This window comes from Pelecanus crispus, chromosome 1 (genome assembly GCF_030463565.1).
Source record: "Pelecanus crispus isolate bPelCri1 chromosome 1, bPelCri1.pri, whole genome shotgun sequence".
Taxonomy (NCBI): Eukaryota; Metazoa; Chordata; class Aves; order Pelecaniformes; family Pelecanidae; genus Pelecanus; species Pelecanus crispus.
The window spans coordinates 199,702,100-199,720,703 of NC_134643.1; the positions used below are offsets into that span (position 1 = coordinate 199,702,100).

An 18,604-nucleotide genomic window follows, 5' to 3' on the forward strand; every position below is an offset into this window, starting at 1 on the left:
CGGCGCCGCAGCGCGTCCCCTCCTTTTTCCTCACAGGAGATCAAGCCGCGGGAAGCCACGGATCACAGCCGGCATTTACGAAACACCTTTTATTAATTAAACGGTTGTTACTAAGAGAATAAAGCTGTCGTTAAGCAGGCAGAGCGCACCCAGCGCGCCCCTGCGGCGCCGTTTCCCCTCGCGCCCGCCGGTACCGCTTCCCCTCGCGCCCGCCGGTACCGCTTCCCCTCGCGGCACCGTTTCCCCTCGCGCCTCCCGACCCCAGCCCCGCGGAACCCCCTACCGAGGGTCCCTCTCGCTCCGCCGCGCGCGCCTTCCCCGCCCGCCCCGCCGAGAAGCCCCACCGGCCGCCCGCCGCCATAGCGCCGCTCCCTCAGCGCCGCCCCGCCCGCAGCGGGCGCGCGGTGACGTCCCCGCCGCCTGCCCCGCCCCCTGCCGCCTGACCGGGGAGGAGGCGGCGCGGGCGGGCGGGGCCGGGCCGGGGCGCGGCGGGGCTCGGCTGGGCGAGCGGGGCCCGGCTCGGTGAGCGCGGCCGCGGGGTCGGGCCCTCCCGGGCTGGAGCGGGGGGCTCCGTGCGGAGCCGGGGGGACGCGGCTCCTCCCGGTGGGCTGCGGTGAGGCGGCTTGTTCGCCCGGGGCGGGGCGGCGGTAGCTGCGTGAGCGGCGGGGGGCCGGGACGCGGGCCTGGGCAGGGCCTGGTGGGTGGTGACAGGCGGCCGGGTGGCTCCTGTCCTCTCGCTGCAGAGAAGCCTGGGGCCGGCTGGCAGGTGTGGAGCCCCGCACCTCCGCGGTGCGGTCAGGCTGGCCCGGAGGGAGCAGGGAATCCCGCTGCCCTGCGCTGCGGGTGAGCGGCGGGCGGGGCTGGCGGGGGCTCCCGTGGCAGGGAGAGCCGGGGGAGCAGCGGGGAGGGCGGAGCGGGCTGTGACGAGGCCAGGTCAAAGTAGCAAAGGTAATCATTTTTTGACTGTCTCCTTATGGATCTGAGAGGTTATTTGTCAAAATACTTCGGAAAACTGCTCCTTGTATTTTTTTTTTAATTTTTTTTTTTTTAAAGATTCATGTCAGAACGTTTGGGCTTGAGTTCTTTGTGTATGGAAAAATCTGTTGGCAGTGATCAGAAACTGGCAGGCACACAGCTAATGAAAAAGGATTAAATAGGTATCTTACGTAACCCTAAATTTTCCCTGATGCTGTTAGAATCTTTGGCCACAGAATGGTAGATGGTGACTTTGTACTTTAGTGCTGTGAAAACTGTAAGTGCTGGACAGCACAGCTGCATGATGACAGGAATTATCTGCCCTACTGGTTTTTCGCTTTTGTTTTTAGAGAAGTGCCAAGTAGGCACTCAAAAGCCTAAAAGCTCTGCGTTGAGAGCATGTGATGGAAATGCAGACCAAGGAGTCAGGAAGGAAGTCCACTTATTCAGACAAAAAAGGCTCGAGACAGCAGTAGTACGGAGGGGAGGAAAATTTAGACATGGCTGGCTGGGTGAATGTAGGTGCTGGGATGCTGGCCTGAGACGATGGCGTAGGTTGAAATGTCAGAAGATGGGAGTTTACTGAAGTTGTCAGTAATTTTAAGAAAGTAACGATTACCATGATAGATCAGATTACTGCTTTTCTCTGTTGCCTGGTCTTTGATATTATCTAGCTTTAGGTGCTTAAAAATTAGCAGTAGGCCACGACTTAATGAAAATTGAAGGCCTACTTTAAACAAACTAGTTTAAATAAACAAAAAGCAAAAAACCATAAAATTATCAGCTAGTACCTGGCTTGTATTAGTTTAAAATTCTTTATCACATTTGTTTTAATTAAGTTGGTTCTCTAAATTCTTGAAAGTTACTAATGCTTTCTTAATTGCTCTTTCCCTACAGAAATAAGGCTTAATTCTATCTGCATGGTAGTTCTCTTTCATCCTCTTCATCTTTGAAATTAGTGGCTGATAGGAAACCAGTTGACATATAGGAAGAGCTCTTGGATTAAGGGGTTTGTTTTGGTTTTGCTTTTTCCTCCTCTACACCCCCCAGGTTTCAAAAACAGCAAGTTGGAAATGAGTGTCCTACCTCTGTTAGTCAGGATATTTAATCCTCTTAATAAGCTTTAGGCTTCATGGTTACCTTCTGGCAGTAAGATCCACCATTGAGCTGTGGTTTTTTAATATACATTATTTTTTAGTGAAGTGGGGTTTGCTGCTTCAGAGGAAGGATGGTCAGCCAGATAGTTATTAGCTCACAATATCAAATTGAACTCAAGTTTACCTGTTGCACTGTAGCCTCCGTTGGTCGAGTCACTTAAAACCACAGAGTGTATCTGTACTGATAAATGAAAAAGGGCCAAGGAATGAGCTCAAGCACTGGCTTGATCTGTGATTATCTCCAGCGCCCGTTAGCTCTTTTCTTAGCTCTGTTTTGGACCAGCTTTCTCTAAGACAAGTTCCTCTAAATCTTATTTAGTATAAGTAGTACAGATCTGGGCCAGTCTGTACTGGCTGTAGATCCAAAGGTTGGTTTACATTACTCATTTAGTAATACACACTTTGCCATTCATTCCAGCTTTAAAACAGAGGAAATAAGACTCTGCATTGTACAGAAGTGGATTACAGATAGATATTAAAACATGCAGGACACTTAAATACTATATTAAGATCATACACTGAAAATAATAATGACTGAGGATCTCCCTTGTATATGATCAGATTGCTATTTAAATGTTCTGTTTCAGAGAACGTTTCTTCTTGTGTTGTAAGGGAGCAATCCAGTTGGCTTATTTACTTTATACCGTCCATTATTTTGTATTAATTTTAATAAATTAATAAGAATGAATTAAATTCAGCTCTTCAGGCTGACTTTTAGTTATCTTGTGTTAAACTTAAAATCTACTGTGAATTCCTTCTTCCATTTCCAAGTGCTTTGCCACCCAAATGCATAGTTTGGTGTACACATACTGCAACATATACTGTACATATACTGCAAACTCGGGATATTTCAAACAATCAGAGATGAGTTGTAACACTCCCACTCTTCAGAATTGCTGAGCCAGCTTTTGTATCTCCACCATGCACAGCCATGCACTAGTGCTGTGTTTACACTGATTGTGCTGACATCTCTGTTTTCTTACAGACCTTTTTTAGTGTTCATAAAGACTGAGCTTTAGCAAGAACAGCGGTGTTGACAGTATGGCGAGCGCACAGTAGACAGTAAATTAATTCACTATTAAGTTGAAATGTAGCTATGACTTCAGGATTTTACTTGATGTCTCTTCTTACTATATACTAACAGTCACTAGCAAAAGAATTATTTAAAATCTGTGAGGTATCTTTGCCTTAGCCTCCCCCAGCAAAAACAAATCAAAAAACATGGGGCAAAGTAGACTATGGTACTGCAATTGTGTTCGCACAAATGAATTGTTTACTTAAAGCCTTAAGAAGGGACTTGTTACAGAATTGGATTAACAGGCACTAGAAGTGTCAAAACACTAAATTTTGATCATAAAGAAGTAAACTGTGATGTTAGGTTAAACTCTGTCTGTCTTTCTCAGTCTTCTAAATGTTTTCTGTGTTTTGGAAACCTACAACAGTTTCTAAATTAGAGTTCTTTACTGTTAAATTGTTTTTCACCTTCATACCCCTCTTACAAGAAAAAATTTCATTAGTAAATGCAAGTGTTGTCACAAGATGATGTGGTTTGGAAGTCCCTAAATTTTTTTGCTAGCAAGTAATTAGACTATGCATGTCTTAAATCGTTAATGTCTAGATCATAAAATACATGACATGGTTAAGTATAATCTTTCATGTAAGGATCCAGCTATATTCGCAAACTTGTTAGAGTTCTTTCCAATTACTTTCATTATAACAGCTCGCTATTGTGCTGGTCAGAAGCATGCCTATAACTTCTAAACTTGATGTCCTTGATGCCCTTGCTGGTTATTAAATATACACTTATTCTTATGCCAGTGTTGTTGTTCAGCTTAAATCAAAGATGTTGAGCCTGTTGGCAGCAGGTGACTGCAATCAACCAGAAAAATCTCCTCCAGTCCAAGATTTGTTTTTCTGCTATTGGTTTAGTGATGGACTTGTAGTGTTAGGTTAATGGTTGGACTGGATGATCTTAAAGGTCTTTTCCAACCTAAACGATTCTATGATTCTGTGGTGGGGAATGGGCAGCAAGCCTGGTGGCTTGAGTCGCTGGTGACCTGCTCCATGTGGGCTGCCTTCTCAAGCTGTCCCTGTCATATTCTTAGCTACGTGTCTTGTCGTTGGACTGGAATCATGCATCTCATCTTTTGCATGAAACTGGATTCTGTCGCATCATAAAAATACAGATGCATTCCAGATTACATGGCACTTCTATCATGTGACTGCAGATGCATCAGTCACATAAATGCAGCTAGCACTTTGATCATAAAGGATCTAGTTGTAGACCACAGCATTCCATCTTTGCCTCTTTAAAATCTTTTCATGACCTGCACTTCTTAAGTTTCTCTGTTTTTGTTGGAGTAGAGGAAGGATATTTTCCAGATTTTTTATATATATATATTTGTTTGGTTTTTTTACTTCATTGGTAGTTAGACTAAAACAAGAAGAGACATTAATAAACTTCAATGTAGGTACTATTTCAGGATTTTAATAAAAGTTTGGATTTCAGTAGGTCTTTTCTTCTTTCCTGATTTACTTTCTTCCTTTCATCCAGTTTATTTCTAGAGACTAATCTAATCTCTTAGCCTTTGGTTTATTGGCTATTTATTTGGCTTACTATTGTTATAGTAAGCCAAACTTACCTCTGTCTAGTGAAAAGAGAAGTAATTGATTCACCAGAAAATTTCAGTAGCCTTCTGCATGCCTCTTCCTGTTCTAGTGCAGCTTTCTTGAATGTGGCTCAACATTGTGTGAGGTCTCACTGGTGCTTTGTACAGTGGCATTAATGCTTCTGTATGTGTAATAGAAGTATTTTTCTTTTCACACTTTGGATTTTACTTGCCCCCATGTTTTCTGTAGCTTGCTGCCATTGTGATTTACAAATGTCTCTAGATCTCTCTCCTTTCTTCCATCCAGCTTACAGCACAGAATTGTTGTTTTTCTTAAAAATGCATGCTCTTTCATTTTTAAATAGTGTCCCCATTTTTATTGTCCATGATCATTACTCTGATTTTTCTGATTTGACAATGCCTCTCCACACGGTCAGCCAAAAACCTTACTGGAATTTTTTAACATTGTGTCTTGTAAACACTATCTTAGTCCTGAAATGATTTTTTTGCTGCTTTTGGCCAAGACTGAAAACCTGCATTCAGTTAAAAGAGTGATTTTTACACATTTTAAAGTTCTAACAAACCTATTGGATTCTTTTCTCCTCTTCAGTTGTTGGAATATATATGAGGCTGTTCAAGGAATACATTCCAAAATAGAAATACAACCTGCAATCTTTTGTACATACTGGTGTTTCAGGTTTGTCACCAGGGAGTAGGGAAGGGAAAATGCCAGTTGTCTTTCTCGCTTTATAAACACTGTAAAGGAATTAAGTAATTCCCTGTTTTCATTTTGTAGGGCATAGCTTTAACTGTTTGAAGTATTTCTTCCCAATTCTATGTCTGTCTTGAAGTCTATCAAGATTTGTTTAAATCTATTTAGTGCTTTCCCTTAAATAATTTAAATAAAAATGTACTGTTTGTAAGTTTAACCTTTATTTAAATAGACAAAATGTTAACTGAATTTTTTTAATACCCTAGAGGTATTTTTGAAAATGTTATCAAAAGTAAATTCAGATTTTTAGGTTTGTTTGGGGTTTTTTTGCTCGACTATGTGCTAGTGATCTTAATACTTTTTAAGATGGGAAGTTTAATATCAGGCTTATCCATATTCTTCTGATGCTTAACTTTTAAGAAATACCTGCCTGTGATGTAACTAGATGTGATAGTTAGGGAGTTAAATTCCTTGCTGACTTGGAATCATATATTCTAAATCTGAAGGTTAATAGGAGATCACTATAATATACCAGACACTGTACCAAGCAACTAGATAGATGGAGTATAGTCATTGTTGGAAACCAATTAGGAGACATTTTATTCTAAGGTAAACTTTGTTTGGCTTCACCTGTGAATACTCCTACTAATCTATTCCAATTTGCAGTAATGGAACAACTACAGGATCCAGTTATGCAAGAAGATGCAAATATTCAAGCTATTAATGAAGAGTACAGGAAAGCCTTTATTTTTATCAATAAAGGACTGAATACAGATGAACTGGGTCAGAAGGAAGAGGCAAGAAATTATTATAAGCAAGGACTTGACCACTTGCTCCGAGGAGTTAGTATTCCATCGCAGGGTCCTGCATGTGTAGGGTCCCAGTGGGAGTCTGCCAGGCAAATGCAACAGAAGATGAGAGAGACCCTCCGAAACGTTCACACTCGACTCGGCATTCTAGAACAAAACACCCCACCTGTACAAGCAAGTCCTGCTGCCACGGATGCCCCTGCTGGAGTGCCCAAGTTGTACCCATCCATTCCTTCCAAAGAAAAGCCAGAAAGACCCCCAGCCCCTAATTTTGTGTTTGTACCAAGTCAGCCACCTGCAGCAGATGGAAGTGTTGCAACTGTGAGCCCGGGGTAAATTCCAGCTATGAGTCCATCATCTGCAAAACCTCTTTGTCTGCCAAATGAAGCACCTCCTGCCTATACGCCTCAGGCTACCAATGGCCATTTTACTGTGTCTTACGGCACAGACTCTGGGGAGTTTTCTTCTGTAGGTGAGGACTACTACAGTAAGTGTACTCAGCCACCTCCCCTTGCAAACCTCGGAGTGGATGCAGATGAGCTGATCTTGATTCCCCAAGGAGTACAAATATTCTTTGTGACTCCTGATGGGCAGGTTAGTGCTCCTTCATATCCCGGATATCTACGCATTGTGAAGTTCTTGGATACAGATAGTGAGATGGCCCAGAATCGTCCACCTGCATTTCTTCAGGTAACGGGAAAATAATTTTCTCCTTTAATTAAATTTCAAGAACTGTCATAAAACTTTAAAAAGTAATCTTCTTAAGTTCTTGTTCTTCTGAGTCTAAATCTCTGTATGATAATATGAAGGATGTTACAGCTGTTGGAAAAATGGTTTTCTGCAAATACACACTTTTATGATTTTTTCACCTCTGTGTATTCCCAAGGTTATTGAGTGCTGACTGTTCTGGTGAATTCTGTTTTCTAAAGGAGTTGATTTAACATGTCTTTTCATTTCATAAAATTAAATTCCCTTTCCTCACATAGAGGAGACATGTTGATTCACCTGCTGTAACATGTCAGTGTAAAACAGGGTTGCATGCTCCCCACTTCAGTCTCAACTAGTGATAAGGTATTGCAGTTAGGACAACTGATAATTTGGAATTTGAGGGCCCATGTTAATCCAGACTCTGAACTACACATAAAAAAAGATGCATTATTTGGATTTTTTCAGTCCTTGCTTGCTTCATGTGGGCATGTTCTGTAATGTAAATTGTGTTTCTGGTCTGGTTTCTGACTTTGGTTCTCCTTGTTGCTGCTAAGATTGGCTGTTGGAAGTCTCATCAGCGAAGGGGAAGCTTGGAGGAACAAACAAAAACTGCTTCCTGGTTTTGGGTCTGCTGGTTCACGTCCACCTGTGTTAGTCTTCAACAGTTGGCCTGCAACAGCCATACGTTCTCTTTATCCTATGATATAAACCTGTCCTGAGATCTACAGGAAGTTACAGGCGCTGTGAATCCTGACTTGTTTGGCAGTGCTTTTCATCTGCTTCTATACCTGGGCTTCAAGACTAGACCTCAGTTCTACAGGCTACCAGCCTGAATTACAGTCCTGTGAAAATTGTAGTATTTTTTCTGTGTTAGACTGTCAGAACTAATCAAGAATGATATTACCACAGTCATGTGGGTTTTTTGTTTTGGATTTTTTCCTTTTTATTGTGGGGGGGCTTTTTCCTTCCCCCCCCCTCCCCAAGATGGCATAAGTTTTTATGGAAATTTTATGGAAAATCAAGTTTGTGGTGCTTATCAGTACATTCTGCTTGCCTTTCTTTTTAAAAGGTTTCTTTAATTCCTTTATGTACTTACCTTTTCTAGGTTTGTGACTGGTTATATCCTCTAATGTGTAACCAGTCTCCTGTTCTGTGCTGCAATACTGGAGTCTACATGTTCCCTGACACGATGTGCCAGATACCAGGGTCCTACGTGGGAGTAGTGCTGTCTTCAGAACTTCCAGCAGCTGACAGAGAGCTCTTTGAGGATCTCTTAAAACAGATGTCTGACCTTCGAATCCAGGTAAATTCCTAGGCCGCCTTTTTTAAGCCAATAAGGAAAGGTGGAAATGATCGATACATTCTCCCATTTACATTTAGCTGTGTAGAAGTGCAAAATTCTGTGGCTTGCTTGGTAAGCTCACCAGTGAGAAATAGATAAAGTAGCCAAGATTAAGCAACCTAGTAATGAAACTGTAGGCTCTGTGAAATTTTAAAATACTAAATTGGAAGCACAGAGAAGAATTGGAGACCATTTAGTATATTTATTTTTCCAAATGAGAACGTAGAACCCAAATTGAAATTTTCTGTTCAGGAGAAAGCATGTTTTTTCCTCTGTGTGTGCACACACATGCACACACTCTCTGTGTAGTTTTGATGATACCATTCTTGGAATATTGTGCCCAAACAGTTCAAAAACATTAAGCCGCTTCAGAGGAGACCTGTGAAGATAGTGTGTATCCTGAAAATCTGCCTCAAATGTGATCTCAAAACCAGATAAATCTGGTGCCTTCTTGCAGTGAGATATATTAACAGACAGAGAAAACAGAAAAGAAACCACAGTCTAAGAAAGGTGCAGTAGGATACAGTGACTGGAAACAAGGTGAAAAATATTACTGTAAGAACACTGGAGCACCATTTCAGGAAGAATGGTAATCAATAACTACTTAAAAGCTCATAGCAAGATTCTATCTTTTCATGAAAGAATCTCATTGAATCACCAAGACTTGAATGCAGTGATGATGAAGGACCAGTTTGCAGCACGCCATGTGGGCAGAGTTCTGTTATGTTATAAATTCTGTTGAGTTCAGCAGGGAATTTCACAAGCACAGGAGGCCACTAATTTTTATTTCAAAGGGAAAAGTACTACAGAATTATGTGATGTTTCAGTGCAGGACTTGCTGGATAAAATTCTGTTATCTTTCCTGCGTAGAAGTAGTTCAAATTGGATATCTCATTAGTTCCTTGTTGTCCTAAAATTCCATGTTTTTGTTAATGTTCCCTGATACGATGTCACAGGTGCCAGGATCACATGAGAGAGTAGGGTTATCTTCAGAGCTCCCAGCAACTGAGAGAGAGCATTTTGAAGATAAATTTAAACAGATGTCTGGCCACAAAGTCCAGGTAAACTCCAGGATAGTGATTCCAAAATTTTATAGTTTAAAAAAAAAAAAAAAAATTGTCACTGAAATACATGTTAGAACTGCTGAGATTCTAGACTTGGTTGAAAGCAGCAATGTATGCTGTGCCCTGTGGGGTTTTTTTAATTATTTGGGGTTTTTTTGTTTGTTTGTTAAGAGCTGGTTCAATTACTGCAGGCTACCACATTTTGCAAATCAGTAGCAGATTTCTGGAGTTTTAAAAAGTTCATGATAGAGCACAAATATTTCAAAGCCTAGTCTGATGGCCATTTAATGTATCTGTTTTACATAGTACTCATGAGGATCTAATTAACAAGTATATTTAATGTAATTATAATATAGAGTCACCTATCTTATTAGAGAACCCATTTCTGCTCTGTAGCAAAGTCCTTAGAAGTCTCATTGAATGTTTTTCTACATAGTGACCCAAACTGTGGTGAAACTAAATTATATCTGGAGCATACTTTGGGTTTTTTTAAATTTTTTTTTTTTTTGGGGGGGGGGGGGGGGGGGGGGGGGGGGGGGGGGGTATTTATAGCTGTGTATTAAGGTCATTTCTCCTGCCCAGCCCCCAAAGTGTTTTGGCCACATGCTAAAGGCATTTCTTAAACATGAGATTTCACGCTGCTGTCAAGCAGTAATTGATGATATAGTACAAGTCAGTGATACATTGTTAACCTAGCAACTTTTCAAGACTTAATCTACTCTTTTCTGTTAATGTTTTTGTTTTACTGCAACAGCTATCTTTGTGCAATACCCATTTTTATTTCCAGTTAATATTTCAGAGGAATCTTAAGAATTCCATGCAATATCACATATTAGTCTATATTGTGTATATCGTGTTTCATCTATGAATATAGACTCTTCTAGACTAAAAAAAAAGGGTTTTCTTACTGTCCCTCATTAACTAGCATTGTTTTCAATCATTGACATGTTTATTTTTTTACTTTTACATTGGAAAAGTCTTAAAAATAGAATCCTAACCAAAACCTAAATCTATTACAGTTTTTTCACTTTCTCTAATTAAAGTTTAATTGCACATTGTCTGTGAACTGTGTGAAGTGATGTTACGCTTTTTAGTAACACTAACCAGACTGTGGTGGTGGTTGCTATGTTTGAATGATTAAGGTCTACTCCAGAAACTCTAGTGTTTGACATGAAATCACACGAAGCCTATCCACCCAACTTTAAGCGGGGAGCAGTATCATGCACAGCTCGATGTGTTCCTTGGCTGTGCCAGTCTGCAAAAGCATCAACAGCGCATAGAATGAATAATCTCCTTTATTTTTTAATTTGGAAGGGAAGGATGAGGAGCAAAACAACCAGAACAGCTGCATTCTTCTAGTGCAGCTGGACTGCAGTTCCCATACCAAAAAACAACGGAATTGACTTCCCTCTGAGAAGATAAAAATGATAGAGGGACAAATCTCTTATCTTTTTTGCTAGTTAACTTGTACTGTAAGTTTTCCCTACTTAGTTACTTGACCATATGGCCATGTTGGCATGCAAATCTTTTCATTGTAACTGGATGAAGAAAGTGTTACAGAAAATGCTGAGCTGTCTGATAAGCTTTTTTTGAATGTGTAGCATTTCTGTGCATAAGTAATTGAATCACAAATTCCCATTAAATTTCTGTACACTTACCCAAGGAATACACATCATTAGTGTTTTCTGATAATGGATCTGTATGATCTAAAACATGTAAAACAGAAATTGTGGTGATATGTTGTGAAGCAGATTCTCAGGTGTTTATTTTCACTTGTTAGCCTTCAGAAGCCTCTAGCGATGCCATTAACTTGCCTCAGACTGTACATATCCAACCACAACCTGAAGGAGCGGAAGACGAGAAAGAGTTGCCAGAATGGAGTGAGAAAGTCGCCCATGGAATCTTGTCAGGTAGTTGTAATAAGAGGATTGTGTTGAATATAAACCTGTGACTAACATTTAAACAGTATTTTCACCTAAATGCATGTGTGCTGGTAGAAGCCGAGTGGTCAGAAGTAGTTGTTCACCAGTTGCAGTTGTAATCATCTAAAGGATACGTTGGTGGGCTCTATAAAAACAGTGCAGAACTTAAACCCATTGCCGACAGTCTTGTTCATTGCAAATGAGTTAGGCTCCTCATTTGACTATATGCTAGGATATCACCCCCTGTGACTCAAACCGCTGTGATAGAACAATTTTACTCCTGTATGAGCAGTTCTATTAAAGCAGGCATCTATTGTGATTTCTGCAGATAAACTTTTTTTTTTTTCCTCTGAGAACCTTTGGAATATACTAATGAACACCAGCTGATTGTAATAAATATGAATCTGCTAGGAGGGCTAGAGGGCTGAGTTGTACACTTTCAGAATGCTAATCGCACTGAAATGTGCAGTTCTATTACTTCTGACCCAGCTGGGGCTTGGATATCTAATAAAAAACTGTGTATCTGTATTAAGCTGACATTTGGATGAGGGCTGGCTGTATTAAACTTAAATAAAGTGAATTGAAAAAACGTGGGTGGTGTAGGAGCAGAAATCACTGCACGAACTGATGCTGCATTCCCATTCAGGGAAGAGAATAATTGCAGACTGTGTAATCAGGAATGTTTCTAAAGTCAGTGTTGCAGAGGCAGAGGAGGGAAAGCTGTAGGAATCATAGTCTATAAAATTGTACATTCTAAGAAACACAATTTTTGCCTTGAAGGTGCATCTTGGGTAAGCTGGGGCCTAATAAAAGGAGCAGAATATACTGGTAAAGCTATCCACAAAGGGGCTTCTAAACTGCGAGAACACATTCAACCAGAAGAAAAACCTCTGGAAGTCAACCCAACTGTAGCAAAGGGGCTTCATGTAGCAAAACAGGCTACTGGAGGAGCTGTGAAAGTCAGCCAATTCTTAGGTAAAAATTTCCATCTCATAGTATATTACATTTTTGCCTTAAATAATAAATATTATGTAAAATGAGAGCTGGGTTCTCTAGCCAGTGAACTAGAGGAGGGACTGACCTGATGAAATCCAGTGATCAGTAGTTTGTGCCTAGTTAGCTCCTGTGAGAGACATGTTTTAGGACTAATATTTATTACATGGCCTTGAGGCTTTTTTTTTTTCCTAAAAGAATAGTCTGTACAGTCTTAAGTTTGGCATGTTTTTCTAGGTTTTAGACAGTTAATTCAAAATGGTCTCTCTTAAGTTGATAACCATTTATTTTAAAAGCTGTACTGTCACTGGTTACTAACATACATATTGTACTACTAGTGAATATGTGTATGCCTAGTTTTAAATACGCACACCTGAAACCAGTCTATTAGACTGTGCATAAACTTCCAGATAGAAATGGCTTGGTGTTCAGAGGTGCTTGGTAACCCTAGCAGCTCTCCGTAACTTCATTCTGTTACTTATTTGCATTAATGTTTATATTTAGTGTCTAGTGACTCACCCAAGTTTAAAAGCAAATTGTGCTAGATGTTATAAAAATACTTCAGAGAGCTGGAATGATTGTAAGAAAGACTTCTCCAGAAAACAGGTCAGGAAAGAAATGCAGCTTGTTCCCTATCTGGAAGTTGGGGATAATAAAGCAATGAAAACAGGTTCTTGAAATTGGAGTGTGAGACATGTATGTATTGCTTTTAAAGTGCTTTTTAGCCATAAGACCAACCTTACTTGTTTCTCAGGAATTGGAGCTGTGCAGAATCTGAAAACAAGGTTGCTTCTCTATCAGTTGGGTACTTAAGTGTGGATTAAAGTCCGTCTTTCAAATAAGCATGTTTAAATAGAAGAAACACTTAAGACTTCAGTGAAACTTACTTTTAATTAGGAGTAAGGACTTTTAAAGAAGGATGCTTCATGTTCTTACTAAATCTGCGTACTGTTGTTTTATGGTAGTTGAGGGAGTGTGTTCTATAGCAAGCTGTGTCGGAAAGGAGCTGGCTCCACATGTGAAGAAGCACGGCAGCAAATTAGTTCCAGAATCCCTTAAGAAAGATAAAGATGGCAAATCCACTTTTGATGGTGCTCTGGTGGTAGCAGCAAGTGGAGTTCAAGGTAATAAAAATTCCTTACACTTTTTTAATTGCACGCTTTTCAATGCTATGAACTCAAATAAGCTGTTCACTTTTACAGGGTTTTCAACAGTGTGGCAAGGTTTAGAAAGTGCAGCTAAGTGCATTGCTAAAAGTGTTTCAACTGAGACTGTAAAAACTGTCAAATACAAGTAAGTTATGGTTTTATTGGTTTCATCTTTTACAACATATTGTCATTGTGTTTGAATACCGGCAAAAAAAGCTTATGAAAGTGCAGGGAAGCTAACTGAAATACCTGCTTTTCTCTAATTATGCAGCACATGATAAGCTGCTAAGTGCACAGTAGTGAGCATCTCCTGTAAGTAAAAATATGAAATGAGTAAGTGATTGTGGTAAGTATATTTTTTAGCTCTCTTCTAGAAGTATTGCAGCTTCAGGCTATGTTACAAATACTGTTCAGATTCATATCTTTGCTCTACAGTATAATGTCATTATGAAAAAAGTTACTGTTTTAAACCCTTCAGCTCTGATCCTGAATTTATGTAAATTTAGCTAAATTTGAAGAAAAATAAAGAACTTCAGCTATCAGCAGGTCTGACTAAAGCGAGGAGGTACAAAAAAGAATACTGTGTAAAGAAATCTAAGGCATAAATAGCAATAATAGGATAGCCTTGACTTGCAAAATACAGATGTTCTGAGGAAAAGATAATGGGGCAAGAGGATAGTAACATTTGGGATTAAGATGATGTTACTAAGATGATGGAAAGAAAAAAGCTGAGTAATGTACTGGAAGATGCTGCGGAGAATAAGGGAATATACTGAAATAACTGCAAAAACGTATGAAATGCACCCCTCAAAAAAGTGCAATAGGTATAATAGAAAGTGAAGAGTAAGCAAAAGCATGTAGGTTAAATGGAATCGGTGATAAGTGTAGCAAAATAGATGTTAAAAAGGGTTGCTGAAAGTGCATACAGGCTACTAGCAGAATGTAACAAGGTAAATAGCAGTATACAGTATTAAGTGGATTGGCATTCAGGGTTGTGTTGTGATGCATTTCAAATAGGAGGGTAGATAGTGAAGTTCTGGTCAGTGGTGCTTTATTGCTAATGTTTGTTTTCAGTAGGAATGTCAGGCGGTATTGTACTGGTACTCTTCTCGCATAAATTCACATTAATGTTTTTTGTTTTAGATATAAAAATAGGAAATATGGAGATCAGCAGTCAACAGCCACTAAGAGTGAAAAACAATAAGTAATTAAATGTTGCAGTTAATTACAATACAATTGAAAATATTTGATATTTGATCTCTAGAATCTATAAACGTACTAAAATTCTACATAATATCTCTTTTGGAAGCTGGTTTCTGTTTCAGTGACAAAGATTTCTGCCACTCAAAATACTTCAGTGAATGAGCTAAATTCCGCTTAATAGAAACAAAGCTAAAGGAGCATCATCACAGTGTCTCTAAATCAACAAAAAACTCGGCTAAAACCTAGCTGCAGTGCCTTTGTGGATGGAATTACAAAGAGATGCTCATCATATGCGTATGCTGATCACAATTGGGGGAGAACATAGCTTCAGAAGTGGTATTTCTGCCAAAGTACCACGCTACTGCCTTAGTGGGTTTTTACAATGATATAAATAACTGCAGTATCTACCTACACCTGCCCAACGTTTTGGGTTTTTTTTGTTTGTTTGTTTGTTTTTTAAAAAAAGGAAGTCACAAATGATGCAATTGAGACAGGCAAACTGAAAAATCAATTATCAAATATTAACAAATTGTTAGTCTAACTGTATTGGGCTAAGATAAAGTCTCACTTTAAATGAGGTTACCTCTTACTGATGTTATATAAAACTGGCTTATGATGTTCTTATCAACTAATCAAATTGACAAATACTGCACTTTTGCTGTGAGATTAATTCTGTGATCTGCAAATCAGATGTTGGTGATTCAAGGCTGTTACTCTCTCAGAGAATTAAAAACAAAACAAAAAAGCACTAATTGTTTTTATTCGGTTTCATTGTTGGTTCCAGCCATTATGCCATGGCTGCCGGACTGATAATGCAGTAGATTTTTGAATTCTTTGATATTCTGTGCTTCTCTCTAGCCTTATTTTGAGGTTCTCAAAGAATCTCTGGTCATAAGCAGCACAGGGAAAAAGTAATTCTGTGATTCTGATGCTGCCAGAAATACTTCCCTTTGGCCTGGTTTGTCTGATTACAGTGCTCTCTGGGGAAATGTCTAGCTGCCCAGAACAGCTGGAGTTACTGCTCTCACTGGACTCTTGTCCTCCTTCAGTATGCTCTCTGTACTGGTGTAGATGTGTATCTTTCTTCACACTTGAGTAATTAACATGAGACTGCTCACTTGCCCCCTAAAGCGTAAAGAAGCTGGACGCACAGCCCAGTGGAGAGACCAGAGGTTTTATCTCTTGGTACTTTCCATCATATTCTCAAGATAGCTTTTTGGGGCCTTTTGGGGTTTTGTATGACTTCTCCTTTTTTCCCCCACTCCTTCCCCTTTGCTACTGTATTGATTCCAAGTTACTTCAGGTAAGTTTTCACCTCACAATGAAATTTTTTTTGTAGGGACCTCGCTACCTCCAACATATGAGCATAGCTGTGTCAGCAATTTTCTGTACCCAGGAGACAGGTTAGACCGTCTGGGTTAATTTGCTCGAGCACAGTGGTACGCTACCTCAGTGAGTCTACTTTGAGGACTTGGAATTAACATGCCAGTGTGTGCTGTTACACCAGATTATGCCATGTAGACACAGACAAAGGTGATACAGGACAAGTACTAACCAAGCACTATTCTGGCAGTGGTGGTACCAACTGAGAAAGAAATACACCTGAAGCGATTCCAGTCCCTTTTGCTGTAACAGGTGAGAAGGCAAGACAGTGTTTGCCCTCCCTCCTCCCGTGGTACAGACGGAGAAGATTTAGCAGCTGCAAGGGTCTAGCTGTGAGGACTTACATGGGGTAATAGAGGGTATTAGGAATTTTACCTAAGAAGTTAGGGGTAATTGCACACAACTCCACTCCCCTCTTCTTATGGTTCTATAAATAAGCTTTTTATGCTTCTCTTCAAAACTAGAGGGGAAGGAAGGAGAAAGGCTGGAAGGTTTTTTGAGGAAAAAGGGCAGAAGCATATTGGAATCCTTAAAGAGTTATCCTTAAAGAGTCTGATAGAGGAGCAGCCCTTACTCAAATGGCTTGGTTATTTCTAATTTTATTCTTTACTCATTCAGGCTGTGTGCTTATTATTTGTTCTTGGTAATGCTTAATTTTTTCTTTCAAAAGAATTCTAGTGAAGAGAAAAATACTAAGTATACGTATCTACAAAACTGCTGTCTTTCTTAAGGTACGGAGATGATGCTGGCCATGCTACAGACAACGCTATGAATTCTGCAATCAATGTTGGTGTGGCAGCTTTTAACATTGACAATATTGGTATCAAAGCTGTTGTAAAGAGAACTGCAAAGGAAACCGGCCATGCTGTGTTGGATGAATATAAAGTATTGGATAAGGAGAAGAAGGATAAAAAATGAAAGCAATGAAATATTTCCCAAAGCCTTACATTAGAGATGAAACTTCCTATTTAGAAGTAACTACATTGCTAATCTGCTGTTTAACACAAATTACACTGTACTTTTCAAGCAACTGTTACTGAATTTGACATGGAAATGTAAAAGTAGGGAGGGCACTCGTTGAAGAAAAAATGAAAGTTGTCTTAACTCATTGTTCTGTATTGAACAAGGGTTTTAAACAACTGGATCAGGGCTTCAGACAACTGGAAGGATATGAGTTTGCAGTTAATAAACTTGCCTCTAAGCACCTTTTCAAAATATAATATGGAATAATAGATTAATATAGAAATACGATTGTGAATATTTTTGTAATGCTTTATATTTGTAAAGAAGGTGGTGATACAGAACAAATAGGATTACTAATTCTGGAACAAATAGCACTACTAGTTTTGGTTTTTAACTATCCTTAAGAGTTAGTTTTACTAAAACAGCCTTGTCTTATTTAATATGCACTAAAATAAGCTTTGTGTTTCATTGTTTTGTAGAGAATTTCCCTTTTCAGCTACAAAACAGCTAATCTTATCCAAAGTTCATTTAGAAGAAATGAAAGATGAACCTCAGGTAACTAGTTACTCCCTTTAAAACTATTTTTTTGCATCTAGCATATAAGCAAACCAAAGATATCAAGCATTTCTTCGAAAAGAGAGTATTTACAACTCTAGAAAAATGTATTCTCCAGTTGACTCCATAGGGAATATACAAAGATTCTTTGAAATTGAGATTTTTATGTAGAGAGGATAAGTATGTTTTTGCATCAATTAAAGTATTTTTCTGTAAAAACATTCTGTAGAGGACTCTGGGAACTCCTATGCATTCTGTACTTTCCAACCAATCCAGAAAAACTCAGAGTATATATCATGGCCTCCTAATGGAAGACAGTATGTATTTGCTTCAACAAGTAGTTCTAACAGTCAGTATCTTTCTTCCATTAAATTCATAGTTGCACAAGGTATGTCTTTAAAGGGTATGAAGACAAGCCCTTTTAATGAAGAGAGGTGTGTGGAATAGAATAGACTAGACACTACTGTGTAGGTTTTTCATCCTGTTCCTGGTGCAGTGTGAAGTAACTCCACATGTAGAACCCTTGAGAGGCTTTTACACTGCTTCTTACTTAATAGTTCATTATTGAGTTTTAAAGCTGCTACATTCTAATATGGGCTGGACCTGCAGCAAACAGAACACCATCAATTTACAACTTATCTCCATTTCATGTAAATGGAGAAGATAACTGTAAATGGTTATTAGCAAATGATACTTGCATCAGATTGAAAAAAAATACAGTAACAGCTAATAGGCGCACATTTTGTGGTAGCTACTGTAGGTATTTACTTAGTGTGAGAAATGTGAAACAAAGGATCTAACCACTTGAAGTGTAACTTGGATTTATGGAAATAAAGATGAAATTAAAATTGGTTAATCTCTGCTTGGCCTTTGGTATGATGTGAAGCTACTGTATGGATCGGTGAGTGGAAAGACTAGGACTTATGAAGTAATAAAAGTATTAGAGTATGTCTATGATAGAAACAAGCTCATCAATTAGAGCTTAAAATATTTCAAACTAAAAAAGTCTATCAAAAGTACACAACAAGCCTGTCACTTGCCAGCAAGTGTAATCAGTTTAA

General features: G+C 39.3%; 1 protein-coding gene across 1 annotated transcript; it reads left to right on the forward strand.

The window, feature by feature from the left end:
- Positions 1-488: 488 nt before the first annotated feature.
- On the forward strand, positions 489-18,394 carry SPART (spartin). Its single transcript, XM_075717843.1, is given in 8 exon segments — positions 489-522; positions 6,120-6,952; positions 8,076-8,273; positions 11,157-11,286; positions 12,079-12,273; positions 13,257-13,415; positions 13,494-13,584; positions 16,757-18,394. Coding segments are annotated over 7 exon segments (1,791 nt in total). The 5' UTR covers positions 489-522; positions 6,120-6,121; the 3' UTR covers positions 16,944-18,394.
- The last annotated feature ends 210 nt before the right edge of the window (positions 18,395-18,604 follow it).